We start from the raw sequence: 18,427 nt of genomic DNA on the forward strand, positions 1-18,427 counted from the left end.
GGGTGTACTCCTTACTTTCTCTGGATCATGGTCCTGATCTTCAGGATCAAACGTGGGATCATATAGCATTTCCACCACAGCTGTTTCTCTCAAATACTGGATGCCTTCCTCAATAGTTTTCCATCTTTTCACTTTAGGTGCCAGGTCACTCTTGTAGGGATATCTTTCCCTCACAGCTACTAACATTCGTTGCCAGAGGCTGGCGATTCCATCCATATACCTGCTGATCCCTCTGTCGACAGCTGGGTCACGGGCAATGTTTCCTAGTTGGCGAGCTTCATTACTGTCGAGGGACACGCTGTTGGCCCCGTTGTCCCAACACCGAAGCAACCAAGTGACAATACTCTCATCCGGACGTTGAATAAACTCCTATCATGAGCCTTGGATCTCAGACATTTTCATGGGTCGACAAAACGTGGTAACTTTGATTCTCTCATCATCCTCATCATCACTATGTCCATGCCTCTCACTTTTCTTTGTTGCCTTTCTTGGTGGTGGTGGTGTTGAGGACCCCCCCTCGCCTGGATCTTCCTCTTCTTTCGCCACCTCTTCTTTGCATTCTAGACGTGAGGACACACGTTTCCATTTCTGGCCTTCCACCGGGGCAACCAACTTTGATACCGGTGCTTCCTTTGGCTGGTCAGATGTGCCTGGGAGGTTTTCCTCTTTGGTCTGAGCCTCAGTTTGGACACTCTCTCTCTCCAGAACAGTATATATGCCTCGGTAAGCATAAGCCAAGCCCCAGATAAGCTGTTCCACCTCAGATCTTAATGAGCCGCAACACCCATTACTCAGATACAGGCCTAGCTCCTCAGGATCCTGCAAATGTTCAGGAGTAAAATCCCATGGCACCAGGGAACCCCATGCTTCTAATTTCTTTCCTAAAACTCTCCACTTTCCCTGACATTCAACATTCTCTGTTTCTGGGAAAAGCTTCCTCCACACGATGTAAAATCCTATTTCAAAGAGTATATTCAGGAGGACTGATATCCCAATCGTTAACATAGACCCTAAGCTGTAATCTTGAAAATTCATAAGGAACGTAGAGGAGAACCTGGACACCCATTCAAATATTGTTTGGTTTGTTAACATGGTATCGTTTGTTACATTAGCCGGGGTGCCCAGGTATCTGGTAGGTGCTTCCATCACTGCTTTTAGTTTGTCATATAGGGACCAGGCTCCATAGATCAGACTGGCAAGCTTAACCAAGTTCCAGTACGTTTTGAGCATTAAAAGGGAAAAAGCAATGAAATACAATCCCTGTAAGGGCAGTTTTAACAGAAACAGTAAAAACATTTTTTTCTTTTACTCAAACAAGCTGGCAGCACCTGAAAAGTTTACAAATATCCCAGAAGAACTGGCAGTACGCCTGGACTTCAAGGTCGTGTTTTGCCGTACAGGACCTGCAGTACAGATAAGCTTCCTAACAAAATACAGAGATTCACTCTAAAAGTATGTCTCTGCCCAGCTAAGGCAGCTAGTTTTGCCCCACGTTGGGCTCCAAAAATGTCACCGGTTTGCGGGACAGTTTGACCCGGTACCGTGACAATTGAGGCAGGGGACCTACGGGCCCACACCCCAGGGAAGGGGAAGGGGAAAAGGGAAAAAGGAAAAGGGAGATGGGCCTAGGAACAAAACAGCGGCAACAATCTGAGGAGGAAAAGCTAATTTACTAAATAAGATATCAGAAAGGAAAATAACACAATATAATATAATATAATTGGAATTGAGTCAAATGGATCAAATAAAATGAGCAAGAGAGAGAGTGTCCGATAAACCAAAGGCCTTACGCTAACGCTGAAGGCGGACGGCTGCAACAAACACCCACTGCCACTGCCGAGCTCGGTCCCGAAGGGAAGAGAGTGTCCCGTGACCACAGACAGTTTTTATCTTTCCCTCTGGGCGGAAATATGTAAAAATGCAAAGTATCGCAAAGTCCTCTGGGGAATGCAGTTGTTCTTCTCTTCTGAAACAGGTACACCCAGAACTATCAACGATCCACGGAGCTGGAGCATTAACTCTTTAACTCCCAATACACCACATGATGTTATGATGTGGAATATCAATAATACAACAAAAATCATAGAACCATAACACTGTCTGTGATTTTACATTTTCTAGAAGAAAGTAGTGGGGGTATGTGCTCTCTCCAAAAAACATTGTTATCTCAGCCCTGAACCCCTATGCCAAAACAAAGTGATCCAATAAAAGAACAATCTAAATGACAGGAAATGTAATTCTATTTCATCTCAAATCTTCTCTGAAAGAAGGAAGTTCATTACTCCACTGCTGTCAACTCCCCTACAATGTGTTCTACAACACACTTCCTTAGTATGTACAATGGGATTGCCTGGTCACAGCCTGAACCAGTAAATGAGCACCTGAAAAATGACCAGAGCAGAGGAGCCCAGATCCACTCGTCCTCTCTCTCTCTCCCTCTTGGTGGTGCTTCTGGCTGTGCTTCTGGGAGCACATATACGCTCACAGCCTGTGCGGGTTGGCCCCCCCTGCCCTTGCACTCTTCATTCTGGCACACCAGTGTTCCAACCAGAGGCGGTTGCATTCCTTAACCCAAATTGTTGCCAGGAGGAGTGAGTTAATTCCCCTTCTCTCTAGTATCTTGTTCTATAGTGCTTGTACCTCAAATAAAGGCTCTGTCACCGCCTTTGTTTACTTTACAGTATGTTATAACCGGGCCTGTTCAACAGCCCTGGCAAAAGATCAAATAGTGACAGTCACTTTGCAGACATCTCAAAGCTGAAACTCAGCTTCTCCTACCCATGTATTTCCCATCGGTGTATCACTAAATCTGTAATCTGCTGTAATTACCTCTACTTAACTTTCTTTAGAAGAACAGCATCATCTTTAATAGCGATGCACAGAAACTCATTCAGCATTCCATCAGCAATCAGTTTCTGTGCTGTTCTGGAAGTTTCCTCTGGAGCTTTTTCAACCCTATGACCTCAGAAAGGTTTATGAACTACAAACAACCAACATTTTCCCTCCTTAGCAGAAACTTCACCAAACGCCTCCTCACTGCTTTAACCCAAAATCCAACACTTAATTTCATTCACTTCAAGTTGCCTTCATGCAATCTGACTGATTGTGCCTTTCTTCTATTCTGATTTGAATGTTGTATTTATGTGTGAACGTATACATTCTCTTTTGGAGCTAAATCCAACTGTTCTTTAAACTGAAACCAGATTTTTCTTTGCATACCCCTTGCTAACAAAGAGGTACCAATTTATTCCATCACTTAAATTTTTCATTCCATCGAACTAGACTTTTATGAAATTGGCTTTGTTTAGCCACGAATCCTCCCCCATGTAACAATGGCTCACATTTACATGGATATATTGGAAAAGCAGATAAAAGAACCAAAGCCCCAGGATCTACAATGCAACCTGGCACTGCTTAACTTCAGAAATTATGAGGATTTCTTTAAAAAATGTTCTGTGTTGCAATAGGGTATTTATATATCAGGCTTCTGTTCTTTCAGTAAACAATTTCTAAGGACATTTAAGGGATTTTGTTGTTGTTTAAAACCACATCCATAGTTCTCAAAAAGAATGAAATCTTTTGAATTGCTCAGTTAAAAATTATTTTCTATTCTTTCCAAATTCCCATCCTACATTAAAAGGAGGCACCATCCTAAATGAAAGGTTTTAGTTTGTCCTAATAGAGAATTTAACTATTCAAAAACAGATAAAATACTTTTTTTCTTTCAATTCAAACAACTGTTTGTAGCAGTTTTACTACAGAAATGTACATCTTACTCCTGCCAAGTATTTTTCACAAGTTCCAATGCATTTACCATCCCCTAAAAGTATGTTCTCCAGCTACTGTAGTCTGCATAATGCACTCAGAGTCACTCCAACACTTTCCCTTGGATCTCATCAACTGCATCCCACACCACAACCTAAAAATCTAATTTTACTCCACACTGAATACAGAGACCTAAATGATGGTAGGTCTAACAGTAGCTGTATAACAAGTTCTGAAACTTCAAGATGTTGTAAGTGGTTTTGCCACAATAAGCAAGCAGGATGAAGTAAGTAAGGGAACTTTGATGAAATTCATTGCTCAATGAACTTTGGTGCAATACTAAAATTAGTTTACTGGTCTTTATGACTTAGGAGTCTTACAGCTGAAGGGGAGAAAAGGAAAATATGAGTTCAACTTACACCACAGCTGCAGTAGTGTATGTATATATTTTGCCCAGAGATGTGGTGGATGCCCCATCTCTGAAGTCATTCAAGGCAAGGCTGGATCAGATTCTGGGCAACCTGATCTAGCTGCAGATGTCCCTGTTCATTGCAGAGGAGTTGGACTAGATGACTTTTAAAGGAGCCTTCCAAATCTAAGGGTTCTATGACTCTATGTATAGAATTCAATCCAGGCAGAAAATGTATTAGAGAAAGAAAAAATTAAGTCTAAATCAAAGTGTTTTTCTTACCTGTACTCAGCTCCCCATCCTTTAACAAAACTCATCCTTATGGTACACATTCTGGTAAGCTGATAAACTGCTTCAAAACCCTGATTCACAGACTGAGCCAGAAGAGCAGCAAATTCTTGGTTATTAAAGATTTTTAGGTTGCATCCTACAAATAGAAGGTCAAAAAGGTGTACTTAACTACTTGTGCTTGCTACACAGAAGACCAAAACCACAGATAAAACCTTCCTAGGTATCAAAAGGAAAGCAAATGACGTCCTGTGAGTACGTTTGTGAAAGACAGAAACTGTTTTCCTTTTATTTTTGTCTCAAAGCTTGCTTCGTGAGGCCTTTCTGGTGATAAGACTCTGACAAATGCAAATTATTTAGGGGGTGTCATGGTGCCTCAGTGTCTCTGCTTACAGTTGCAAAGATAAGCAGAAATAGGGACAAGCCTGTTTTTTTGGGGGTTCGGTTTGGAGAAGCTGATCACTGCAAAAGATGATAATGCTTGGGCATTGCAAAGAAGGTACCACTCCCTGCTGGCTTATCTGTTGGGCCAGGTATGTCACACTAACAGAGAGAAAAGAAAAAACCTGAGAAATGGGGGATAAAAGGCCTTCACGAAACTAACAACTTTGGAGAAGAATTCCCAAAGAAAACATCTTTGACGGAGAGTTCCCTGAGGGGAGAAGCTCTTTGGACGACCCCCTTGGCCTGCTTGCTGTGAGGCTTCCCGGCTTTCTCCCATCCCCCACGTTGACCAGACAAGTTCCTGAGATCTATGGATGTAGTACGAACCTCGCTGGATCCACGGTGGTGATTATATCTCTCTTGCTTTCTACCAAGACTCCTTGCTTTTTATCCCTTTTCTATCGCTCACCTTCCCTTCCCCATATCCATAAGCAACTAGTATTTGTAATAAACTGGTTGGGCTAACATTTGACCCATTGTGTCTTAATCTCGACGTTGGGTATACACATAATCAAAGAACCACGTCTCTCTCCTTTATACTGGAGCATGACAACTTTCACTAGATTTTTTTGTAGATGACTGACCTGGTGGGATTTTGCAGACAGTTGCAGGATGCCAGCCATATCTTTGATTACAGTTGGGGCTCTGAACAAAAATTGCGCTATCACTGAGGCATTCGGCAAAAACTTCTCCACCAATGTAATAGAGACGCACTCCCCTTCCTGGAACAGAATTCAAAGGAACTATTGTTATGATACGACCCAGGCACATGAATAAACAAAGGAATATTTTGCTTCAGAAAAGTACAATTTTTTTCTTTACAACAAAAACAGAAATCAATTATCTGGATGAGCATACTTCTGGGCTGACAGCTGTAGCAGAACACCATTAACTTGCTTTTTTATCACACAATACTTCAGGTAAAAGCAGAATAATTTTTAGTCTAGAGTGAGCTAGAATTTTTTAGCCAGGTAATACACTGTAATCAAATACAAGTTAAACAGCAAATAACTTTCTCACTTGCAGAAATATCCATCATATTTGAAAGGTCATGGCAGTCTGGTGAAGTTCCCCCTTATTTGAAAAGGGGAAACATAACTACCCTTTTCAAGAAGGAAAAAAAATTAGATCCAGGGAACGACAGGCCAGTCAGTCTCACCTTTGTGCCTGGAAAGATCATGGAACAGATTTTCCTGAAGGCCCTACTAAGGCACATGGAAAGTAAAGATGAGGTGATTGGTGGTAATCAACATGACTTCACCAAGGATGAAACTTGGTGGCCTTTCATGATGGAGTTACAGCATCAGTGGATAAAGGAAGAGCAACTGATATCATCTACCTGGACTTGTACAAAGCATTTGACAATGTCCTGCATGGCATCCTGGTTGCTAAATTGAAGAAAAATTGATTTGATAGATGCACCACTCGTTGGATAAAGAATTGGCTGGATGGTCACACTCAGAGAGTTGCAGTCAGTGACTCAGCATCCACGTGAAGACCAGTGATGAGTGGCATTCCTCAGGGATCGGTGCTAGGACTGGTTCTATCTTTGCAGGCAACATGGACAGTGGGATCAAGTGCACCCCTAGCACGTTTGCAGACAACACCAAACTGAGTGGAGCAGTTGACATGCTAGAGGGAAAGGATGCTATCCAGAGAGACCTGGACAGGCTTGAGACATGGGCCCACGCCAATCTTATTGTTATGATTTTATGATTGTTGTTATTGGTATTCCACATCATAATAGCACGCATTGCACTGGGAGTTAAAGAGTTAATACTCCAGTTCCATGGATCATTGATAGTTCTAGGTATATGTGTCTCAGAAGAGAACTACATATCCCAGAGGACTTTTCACTGTTCTGTTTGTTTCCCATTCAGAGGGAAAGATAAAATTGTTTGCAGGTCACGAGATACCTCCTTTTCACTTTCTCTTCCTTACTGCTCGTCTGGGAAGTACATGCTCCCTAGTCATCTGACCTTCAGAATTAGAATAAGGCCTTCAGTTTTTGGACGCTCTCTCTCACTTTATTTATTAGCTTCAAATCCAATTATATTGTATTATATTGTGTTATTTTGCATTCCAAAATATTGTTTAGTAAATTTGCTTTCTTCCTCAGAATGTTGATGCTGCTTTCTTTTTAGGCCCATCTATCAACTCTTTTCCCTTCCCCTTTTTCCTAAGCATGGGTCTGTAGTTCCCCCCACACCATCAGTCATAGAACCAGGCCAAACCAGCCTGTTACCTCTATCATTCTTCTTCTCTGAGCCACGATCAGAGTCTTTATGGCTTTTGCAATATCCTGCAGCAACTGAAACTGGATGGGAACGGTTGAATCATAGCCTGAACCACTGATTGATCACCTGAGGCAAGCACTGAGTCAGCCAGAGGAGCACAGGTGAAGGCAATTCACCTGTGTGACTGGAAGGGGTGGAATCTGGCTCCACCTCTTCCAGACCCCATTTAAGGGCTGACCACAAGTGGCAAAGAATCTTTTGTTGGAGATCTTTCTTCTGTGGAGTCCTGGGCAAGCCTTGATAATCTGTGACTGGTGAGTCTTTCCTAATTTACTGTTTGTTAGTATGTCACCCTGATAAGCCTTACAAAACATACTATCCACTTTCATTGTTTTCTGTGGTTACTGTTCTTTCAGGTTGTTCACCCTACAATTGTCAAGCCAGGCAGACTTGGAGAAAAAAATAAAGTCTTCAATAGATATGTCTCCCATTTGGATTACCTTCAAATGGGGAAGGGGGGGGGCAACATTACCCCCCCCCCAGAACAAATGTTTCCAGGTCAAGTCCCAGGACTTATGGGGTCACCCTACTACAACTTAGCCACCATTGTTGAAAAATGGGGGTAAGCCTGTGGATTACGGGGACTGTTTCTCCTTTTCTGACCTATTTAATGGATTAATTCTAGGGTTTTGATAAAGATGCACTCATTAAATGGAGTACTGGCTAGCTGCATCTGCTGTGGCTTGGCCTCTGGTAATGGCATTACACAAACTGGAAGTAACAAATAACAACATAGACTGTGAGAACCAACTGTTAAGAGACTGTATTGAGAAACTAGAACAGCAATTGGGCATGTGGCATTTCGTCCTGTGTTTTTTGGTTGTTAACAACAAAGCCCCACCAAACTAAAAGCCCCAAACAGATATATAGCATTTCAATCGAGGATGCCCAGGTCCCTGAGATAACGGTCCTGGATACCTCAGAGGGCAAGGTCTCTAAATTGGGTTTCAAAGCTCCATCTATGATGGATCTGTTTGAGGTCTGCACTATTATAACTCAGAAAACAAAAAAAAAATGCAAGATAGACTGGCAGGGGTGCCTCCTGGCCAATGTCCACCTGCTGAAACATACTTGCATGAAACAGCTCACCCATATATGGCAAATGAGTTGATGGACCTAGTACAACAGTTCTATCAAAAGCCTAGGGAAAGCATGTTGTCATGGCTCCTAAGACTATGGGACACAGGAGTTGAAAGTGTATTAGTTAATGGGACAGCAGTGTCCAAGCTAGCATGTGTAACCATACACCCAGCATTGAGGCAAAGATTATATGTGGCCATCCAGTATAATAATGAAAACCACTCTATTACAGACTGGTTGATGGTGGCATGCTAACATGGCCCAATAAAACAGACACACCACTTCATACTGGTTTATGGTCCTCTATGGAGGACTTTCAAATGTACATCCGAGAACTGGGTATGAGGGAGGCCATGTATTCTGACATGTTTGAAAGTCCAGACATGGGAATATTTATGACAGGTATGAGAGACCTGATATTGCAGCAAGCCCCTTCTCATCTTTATGTGACATTGGTCTCCATACTGAATCCTTTAGTAGCTTCAGAGGCCGTTGTCCAACAAACAGCCCAACTGGTAGCAGACTTGGGGGAAACAGAGTGCATAGGAACTAGGTGCAATGTCTGCATGGTGGAGGAAGCCAAGGACTTCCCAATTAGAACCCCAAAGACTGCCCCGTGGACACCCCAATCAGGCCCCATATGGGTGTCTTGGAAAACCATGTTCAATGGTCTTATATGTGCTGGGGTTGCATTTGCTAAAATTGATGTGTAGCTCAACCATGTTTTATTACAGTTATGGAAACAGCTAAGAAACAATCATAAACTATTGAATCAGAGCCTGAACCACTGATTGATCACCTGAGGCAAGCACTGAGGAGTCAGCCAGAGGAGCACAGGTGAAGACAATTCACCTGTGTGACTGGAAGGGGTGGAATCTGGCTCCACCTCTCCCAGACCCCGTTTAAGGGCTGACCAGCACTGGGGAATGATCTCTTGTTGGAGATTTCTCCCCTGTGGAGTTCTGGGTGAGCCTTTCTTTATTTACTGGTATTTACTGGTTGTCTGTATGCCACCCTGATAAGCCTTACAAAATATCCACCTCCATTATTTCCCGTGGATGTTATTTTTTCAGGTTATTCACTTTACAGAAGCAATCACCTTTTTGGAGGAGTTTGGCTTGGTGGTCGATCTGTCTTGCAATTCTTTTACCTGTACTCATAGCCTGGGAGAGGGCTTTTTATGCCACTTGTTCCTATTTTTTCTATGTTCACGTGGGTACTATCACAAGGTAATACGTGACACAGTCTTACTGTTGTCACTTGCTCAAGCAGGAGGATGTTTTCTTTTAATAGCTGAGATATTGGGTAATGCGTGTTTGGAGGAAGCCAATTTGATCAGCTCCTCCTGTAGGCTGTCTTGATAATACTGATTGTAATCAGGTTTATCATGATGAAGCATGGTAGACAGTTCAACTTCTTGAATATTCTCTATTTTATCCAGTCTTTCCATTAATTTTTGAAAATGCTCAAACACGAGCTTGTAGAGTGGTTAAATGTAGCTTAAAGTCATGAGCTCTGTTTAAAAAGGGTCGTCTTTGATCTCTGCTGTACACTGCTGCTAATGTACCAGCATTCTCGTACAGTCCTTGTCAATTTATGCCACATATTTGGTGTACACCTGACTCTCAGGATCATGCTCTTTGTTTGGATCGTCAGGAATGAACGTGGGTTATGTAACACTTCCACTATGGTGCATTCTCTGAAATAATGGATTTATCTCAAGCATCACATAGCCTTTGAAGAGGTATTTTTCCTTTACAGTTAATAGCATCAGCTTTGAAAGAGTTGAGGTCTTGTCTCGACAGCTACTAATACCTCTGTCAACGGCTGAGCCTTCAGTAATGCTTCCCAGTTGACAAGCTTTTCTACTATCTAGTAACAAACTGTTAGCCCTATTGTCCAAACAGCAAAGTAACCAGGTGACTATGGGTTCATTTGGGTGCTGTGAAAGTCTTTTCTCAAACCTCGAATTGCAGTCTTTTTCAGAGGTTGAGCAGTATATGGAAACTGCTGAGTTACAGCCTGAACTGCTGATTGAGCACCTGGAGAAAAGATCTGGTGAGCCCTGCAAGCACAGGTGAAGGCAATTCACCTGTGCAACGAGAAGGGGTGGAGCCAGGCTCCACCACTGTTAGACTTCATTTAAAGGTTGACTGCCACTGAAGAAGGCATTTATTTGTTAAGAGATCTTGCCTGTTGGAGTTTTTTTTTCTGTAAAACTGGGTCCTCTTGTATGTGTATTTCTTTCCTTCATTTTGTAACACTGTTATGGTTTTATGATTTCTGTTGTATTATTGATATTCCACATCATAACATCATGTGGTGTATTGGGAGTTAAAGGGTTAATGCTGTGGTGTTGTGGTTAGGAGCCGGTGCTTGCACTGGCCACGGCCCTGGTTCAATTCCCGGTCAGGTATACCCAGAACAGACCTGGAGCATTAACTCTTTAACTCCCAATACACCACATGATGTTATGATGTGGAATATCAATAATACAACAGAAATCATAAAACCATAACAAGCACCTTCTCATTTGCATTGGTTTCTCTGCCGTTATGTTTGGCAAGCCAGCCTGGAGAAAATATCAAGAATGGCTGGAGAGTTGAGCAGAAAGGAACTGGATGAGGTTTAACAAGAGCAAGCCTAGAGTATTGTGTCTAGGGAAGAATAACCACATTCACGAGTACAGATTGGAGGATGACCTGCTTGAGAGAATGTCTGAGAAGAGGGACCTGGGTGTCCTGGTGGATGACAGGTTGGCCATGAGCCAGTAGTGTGCTCTGGTGGCCAAGAAGGCCAATGGGATTCTGGGGTGCAAGAAGAGCATGACCAGCTGTCACGGTGTAATCCGTGACAGTAACCCGAGGGAAAACCGAGAAGGGAGAGAGAAAGGGAAAGAAAAAAAAACTGCACTGGCCACGCGGCCGCCCGAACAGAGCCGCGTGCTCTGGGGGGAGGGGAAACTGCGGGAATAGATGGGTCTACAAAAAAAAACAAACAACGGCACGATCTGAGGAGTGGTAACTTTACTAAATCTAATAAAATTGAACAATTGAGAGAGAAATGAAGTTTCCAAACCAAAAGCTGTGAGCTTACGTTAAAGAGGAATTGCAGGGGAAGCACATGTGCTGAAGCTCCACGCAGCCGAGAGGAACGCGCCCAGGCAGAGCGCAGCCTAGCATCTGGTGCGGAGCTCCGCCCCTCTGCTGCTCCCAACAGCATGAGCTCCTTAATTGCCTGCATGATGCTCTGATGTGGAATACCGGCATCAAAACCACAAAACCACAACACCAGCAGGTCGAGGAAGGTGATTCTCCCACTCTACTCTGCCCTGGTGAGGCCTCATCTGGAGTATTGTGTTCTGTTCTGGATGCCCTGATACAAAAAAGACAAGTATCTCCTTCAAAGAGTCCATTGGAGGGACACAAAGATGATAAAGGGCGTGGAACACCTCCCTTATGAAGAAAGGCTGAGAGACCTGGGTCTGTTCAGCCTTGAAAAAAGACTCAGAGGAGATCTGATCCACATCTATAAATATTTAAGGAGTAGGAGTTGAAGGGTTGAGGCTAGACTCTTCTCAGCAGTGTGTGGTGATAGGACAAGGGGAAATGGCCACAAACTGAAGCATAGGAAGTTCTGCACACATGTGCGTGAGAACTTCTTTACAGTAAGGGTGATGGAGCACTTGAACAGGATACTTAGAGAGGTTCTGGAGTCTCTTTCTCTAGAGGCATTCAACACCCTCCTCGCCACCTACCTGTTCAACCTGGTCTAGGGGGCCTGCTTTGGCAGGGAAGTTGGACTAGATGATCTCTAGAAGTCTCTTCCAACCCCTATAATTCTGTGATTTTATTTGGAATATCATTAAGTGGCCTATGGAGGGGAACATTGAATTTACCAGAGCATATCCCATGATTTCTGTGGTCCCCCTATTTTGGACTAGTAGCTATAATTGAAAAATGGGTTATCTTGCATAACAGCAGGTATATCCTTCAATTCCCCCATCCTGGATGGTGGAATATTTCTGTGGATTAGAAAATATGTTCTAGTCACAAAGGAGTAACAACTGGCTGCATCCACTGTGGCGTGGACGCTATTAAATTGTGCAGAACTCTCAAATACCACCCTAGAGAACAAGAACCAATTATTACATGATTGCGTTGAGAAACTAGACCAACTGCCTAGTATATTAACAGGAAAAAATTAAGCTTGACTATCTCTGTAAAACATATCTAGAATATTGCTTGGAGAAAACCTAGATCCCTGAATCAGTGGATTTGGGTACTTCAAAGGGTAAAATGTGGAGATCTGATCTCCACAAGCCCCACTTGAGGCACATCCTTTTGAGATCTGACCTATAGTCATGCAAAAAACAAAGATGGTTCAGGATAGGCCAGTACAGGTGCCCCCAATCAGTGGCCCCCTGCACAAATTCATCTTGTGAAAGACAAACTGTTTTCCTTTGTCTCAAAGTTTGCTTCGTAAGGCCTTTTCTGGTGACAAGACTCTGACTGATAACTGCCGGTTATCTGGATGGGTGTTATGGTGCCATTGTCTCTGCTTACGGTTGTAAAGATAAGCAGGAATAGGTGCAAATAGTCTTTTCTGTGGGAGTACAGCTTGGAGAAGCTTACCACCACAAAGACAATGCTCCTGCATGGCAATGAAGGCAACATCCGCTGCTGGCTTATCTGTTGGGCCAGACATGTCACACACAAATAAACTCCTGAGAAATGGGGGATAAAAGGCCTTCACTGAACTAAGGATTTTGGAGAAGAACTCCCAAAGAAGAAATCTTTGAGGAGAGCTCCCGAAGAGACTTAGGACGGACCCTGAGGCCTGCTTGCTGCCATCTCCCATCCCCCGCGGTGACCAGACAGGTTTTTGAGATCAACGGACCTACTACGAACCTCGCTGGATCCATGGTGGTGATTATATCTCTCTTGCTTTCTGCCAAGTCTCCTTGCTTTTCATCTCTTTTCTATCGCACACCTTCCCTTCCCCATATCCCTAAGCAACTAGTATTTGTAATAAACTGGTTGGGCTAACATTTGACCCGTTGTGTCTTAATCTTGCCCTCGGGTATACATATACATATAAAGAACCTCGTCTCCCTCCTTTATATTGGAGCGTGACATTTTTAATGGCGTAGTCAGCAGGATACCCGACAGTGAGTGTTGCCCTTCCAGGTATAGTTGATGTGTGTACCTTCTGGAGTTGCCCGGAGTGATATTTTTGATAATCTAGATGTGAGTGTCTCTCCAGAAAGAATCACTCCGCATATTGAGTTTTAAGTGTGAAATTTGAACGTTTTTCTTGTGTGTGCCTCCTGGAGTTGTAAGGAGTGATAATTGTGATAATTTAGATGTGAGCACCTCTCCAGGAAGAATTACTCCGCATATTGAAACTTAACTGTGTCTTTGGAACTGTTTCTGTGTATGCCTCTCGGGAACCTATTAAGTAATTTTGAGTCCCGTGAAGATTACTGTGCATTCTCGAAATGTAAGGTTTCCTCCTAACTTAGGTGTGGGGTTTGAAGTTTTTTTTTTCTCTGGCTTCACAGGGAAGTGAGAAGCGAATTTACATATTTGCATTTTCTTTGATCTTCTTTTGCATGCTCTTCTCAGTAAACAGAGGGGTGATTTGAGCAATTGCATTTGTTTGACTCGAAGTTTTGGATACTGTTCCCTCTCTCTTTCTCCGTGTAGATCTTTCTGCACATTGAAAAATGAGTGACAGTGTAGTCACAATGAAAGGTGAAGATGTATTATTTGACCTTTTAGAAAAGCACGGTGCCAGACCCTCGTTAACAGGGGCAGAGTGGGCACGGCAGAACTGGTATAACGTGCAGAGCGTCTCTGACCGTATTAGTGTTTTGCAAAAGAATGCTCGTACTCGAGCTGGAAAAGGAAAGGCATTTATTTGTGCGGTATTGGGTTCAGCTCTGGTTGCAGCCATAGAATTCTGCGACCAGCAGCTTAAAGCAGAGAGCCAAGCTTTACAAGCACTGCAGGAATCAGTTAAAGTAAGTCAGGAGCTGATAAAATCTCTGCAAAATCAAATTGCAAACCTAGAGAAGCAGTTAGAAAGGGAAAAACATAATTCTGATCTGTTGCATATAGCTTTAAGGGAAGTGTTAACGGGTAAGGATGCTAGTGATACTAGTGCACCTCAAGAGAAAACTTATCCAAGGGAAGAATTGCAAGGTTTAAAGGCAAGTGTAGACAAATTAGAAGCCTCCCCACCTCAGTTGTGTCCTTTAATAAAAACTGAGTATTCATACAATAAAAGCGAGGATTTAGATCCTCAAATGAACATTAAAGAAACCCCTTTTTCTGCTACTGAGCTAGCAAAATTGAAAAGAAATTTTGGCTGCTCTCCTAAAGAATCAGAAACAGTACGTATGGAGGGTCAGCCTCACGGGTGGAGACCAGATACTTCTAACTGAAAAAGAGGCTGAAGGTTATTGGGGACCAGGAGTATTTTTAACTACTGGTAACGATCGTGCTCCCTGATCCCTCACACAGAGAGCTGCCTATTGGGCAGGTGGTCTTAACCCTCTTGAAAGGGGAGACCCCCTTGCCATTACTGGGACAGTTGATCAGTTAGTAGAAAGTGTTCAAAAGGCTGCTTGTCTGCAAATGATGTATGATAGAAAGCTGCAGCCACACCATGAATCCCCTATGATGATGCCTGTTGATCCTGAGAGAATGACCCCTCTTTTCAGGGGGCTTCCTGAATCATTAAAACCTATAGGTATACAACTACAAAGAAAAAAACAGGCTATGCCTCAGGGAGAAAGAATTCAGGCAGCGTCAGAAGGTGCTGCAACCCCTAATCGTCTGCAGTCAGGATGCAAAGTGTGGACGTGGGGGGAGGTTGCTGTATGGGAACTGCTGAATCACGGCCTGAACCACTGATTGGTCACCTGAGGTGAGCACCAAGTCAGCCATGGGGGCACAGGTGAAGGTGATATACCTGTGTGGGTGGAAGGGGTGGAGCCTAGTTCCTCCTCTCTCAAACCCCATTTAAGGGCTGACCACCACCAGGGAAGGATCTCTTCTTGGAGATCCCTTCCATGTGGAGTCCTCTGCGAGCCTTGTCATCTTAAAGGTGAGCCATCTTCTCTTTTGTATTACCTGTATAACTGTTTGTATAGAACTACTTGAAATATACCATCTTCTATACTATTCCCTGGTGGAGTATCGTCATTAGGAGTTATTTACTCTACATTTGGCGAGCCAGGCAGCTCTAACTAAATCCATAATGTCGTTTATTTGGAGTATATTTAAATGGGCCAAGGGGGAGAACGTTACCCCCCTAGAACAGATAATCCCTGGTCTAATTCCAGGATTCATGGGGTCACCCTACTATGGATTGGCATCCGTTATTGAGAAATGGGGACCCATGCGGGTTCCAGGGACTGCCGCTCCTTCTCCATCTTATTTGACTGACTACTTTGTAGGATTAGATAAAGACATACTTATTACCAAGGAGCGGCGGTTAGCTGCCTCTGCAGTAGCCTGGCCATTAGTAATGGCCATACTCAAGTTAGATGTCGCAAATGTTAATATGGAAACTGAAAATCAGCTATTACGAGACCGTATTGAGAAACTGGAACAACAGCTGGGTACGTTAACAACCAAAAAGCCTGGCCTAAATGTCCCCACAAGACAAATAAGGAATATATTGGTAGAAGACACCCCAAAATCAGAGGAAGAAGACTCTGATATGACAGGGGAAAAGATCTCTAAGGCAGATCTCGAAACTCCATCTATGATGGACCCATTCGAGATTCGGCCTATTATAACTCAAAAAACAAAGAAGGTACAGGATAGACCAGCAGGGGTGCCTCCTGACCAATGGCCCCCTGCAGAAACCTGCCTCCATGTGACCGCTCGTCCATACACAGCTAATGAGTTGATGGACCTAGTACAACGGTTCCATCAGAAACCAAGAGAAAGCATACCATCATGGCTCCTAAGGTTATGGGATGCAGGAGCTGAAAGTGTTTTAGTAAATGGAACAGAAATGTCAAAATTAGCATCTATAACGATAAACCCGGCATTAAGACAAAGATTATATGCAGCTGTCCATTATAATGAGGAAAACCATTCTATTATAGATTGGTTGATGGCTGCGTGCCGCTTAACATGGCCCAATAAAACTGATATCCCTCTTAATACTGGTTTGTGGTCCTCTATGGAGGACCTCCAGACCTATATCAGAGAACTGGGTATGAGGGAGGCTCTGTATGCGGACACTTTTGAAAGCCCCGATACGGAAAAATTTACAGCGGGCATGAGAGATCTAATACTACAGCAGGCCCCCTCCCACCTATATGGGATGTTGGTTTCCATATTAAATCCGTTGGTGGCATCAGAAGCCATCGTACAGCAGGCAGCCCAGTTAGTAGCAGACTTAGGGGAGACGGAGCGCGTAAGAACCAGGCGTAATGTTCGTATAGTGGAAGATGCTGAGGCCTTCCCTATTAGAACTAAAAAGCCTGCTCCACGGATGCCCCGATCAGGCCCCGTACGGGTATCCCGGAGGACTATGTTTAATGATCTCATACGGGCTGGGGTTGCATTTACCAAAATTGATGGGCAACCCAACCATGTTTTGTTACAGCTGTGGAAACAGCTTAGAAATGATCAGAAATTTCAGAGTGCTCCCAGAAAATCGGGAGTACGAATTATAGAAAAAACACCAACAACAACCTGGAATTTGGCTGACTTTATAATACCGAACAGAAGGAAAAAATATCCGCAGGTGTCACAGGCTACAGTGCCTGAGCCACCTGTGGCAAAAGATTTAGATCTGGCAAAATTCATGGATTAACGGAAAATTCTGGTCCCCATAGGGCCTCTAGCTGTGACCGGAGGCCCTATGTAGAACTAACAATATTCTGGTCCAGGACAAATGTGCAGAAGGTGATGGCTCTAGTGGATACTGGCGCAGAAACATCGATTATATATGGAGACCCAACGAAATTTAAGGGTAATAGAGTGATGATTGGTGGGTTTGGGGGACAGACTATTCCAGTCACCCAGACGTGGTTGAAACTGGGGGTTGGGCGTCTCCCGCCCCGGGAGTATAAGGTGTCGATTGCCCCAATTCCAGAATATATCTTGGGCATAGACATTCTATGGGGTCTGGCTCTCCAGACAACTGTGGGAGAGTTCAGACTACGGCAGAGGTACATTAGTATCCGGGCAATACGGACAATATTGAGGGGCCATGCGAAACATGAGCCCATTTGTTTGCCAAAACCACGCCGGATTACTAATGTAAGACAGTACAGACTCCCGGGTGGACAAGAAGAAATATCAAAAACAGTGCAGGAATTAGAGAAAGTAGGTATTATAAGGCCTGCACACAGCCCATATAATTCCCCCATATGGCCAGTACGGAAGTCGGATGGAACATGGAGAATGACGGTGGATTATAGGGAACTGAATAAGGTCACGCCGCCCATCCATGCGGCCGTACCCAATATTGCCTCCTTAATGGACACTCTTAGTAGGGAAATTAAAACCTACCATTGTGTCCTGGATTTAGCGAATGCGTTTTTTAGCATACCTATTGCTAAAGAATCACAAGATCAATTTGCATTTACGTGGGGAGGCAGGCAGTGGACCTTTCAGGTCTTGCCACAGGGGTACGTGCACTCACCAACATACTGTCATAATTTGGTGGCACGTGACCTGGCTGATTGGAGGAAACCAAACAGTGTGAACCTATACCACTATATTGATGACCTCCTGTTAACATCCGACTCACTGGAAGCAGTAGGGGAGGCAGCAGATTCATTAACTGCCTACCTAAGTGAAAGAGGATGGGCTATCAATCCTCAAAAAGTGCAAGGTCCAGGACTGTCCGTAAAATTTCTAGGGGTAGTCTGGTCAGGAAAGACCAAAGTATTACCTGATGCCGTCATAGATAAGGTTCAGGCATTTCCAGTCCCTACAACACCAAAGCAGCTGCAGGAATTCCTGGGTATATTGGGATATTGGCGTTCCTTTATACCTCATTTGGCGCAGCTGCTGAGACCTTTATATAGACTTACCAAAAAGGGCCAATTATGGGACTGGGGGAGAACAGAACAGGATGCTTTTCAACAGGCGAAACAGGCAGTTAAACA

At 43.6% G+C, this 18,427-nt stretch overlaps 1 protein-coding gene across 1 annotated transcript in view; it reads right to left on the reverse strand.

Moving 5' to 3' along the window:
• The window catches only part of LOC136051199 (mothers against decapentaplegic homolog 2-like), a 167,348-nt gene that overhangs the window by 23,602 nt on the left and 125,319 nt on the right, over positions 1 to 18,427 (reverse strand). Inside the window, exons 8-9 of the mRNA XM_065740534.1 lie at positions 5,491 to 5,628; positions 4,457 to 4,601 (exon numbers count right to left, since the gene is read on the reverse strand). Of these exons, the coding sequence (XP_065596606.1) occupies positions 4,457 to 4,601; positions 5,491 to 5,628 (283 nt within the window). The remainder of the gene's footprint in view (positions 1 to 4,456; positions 4,602 to 5,490; positions 5,629 to 18,427) is intronic.

This window comes from Cyrtonyx montezumae, unplaced genomic scaffold, assembly GCF_038088225.1.
Source record: "Cyrtonyx montezumae isolate F1298 unplaced genomic scaffold, pur_monq_1.0 scaffold_27, whole genome shotgun sequence".
Lineage (NCBI taxonomy): Eukaryota > Metazoa > Chordata > Aves > Galliformes > Odontophoridae > Cyrtonyx > Cyrtonyx montezumae.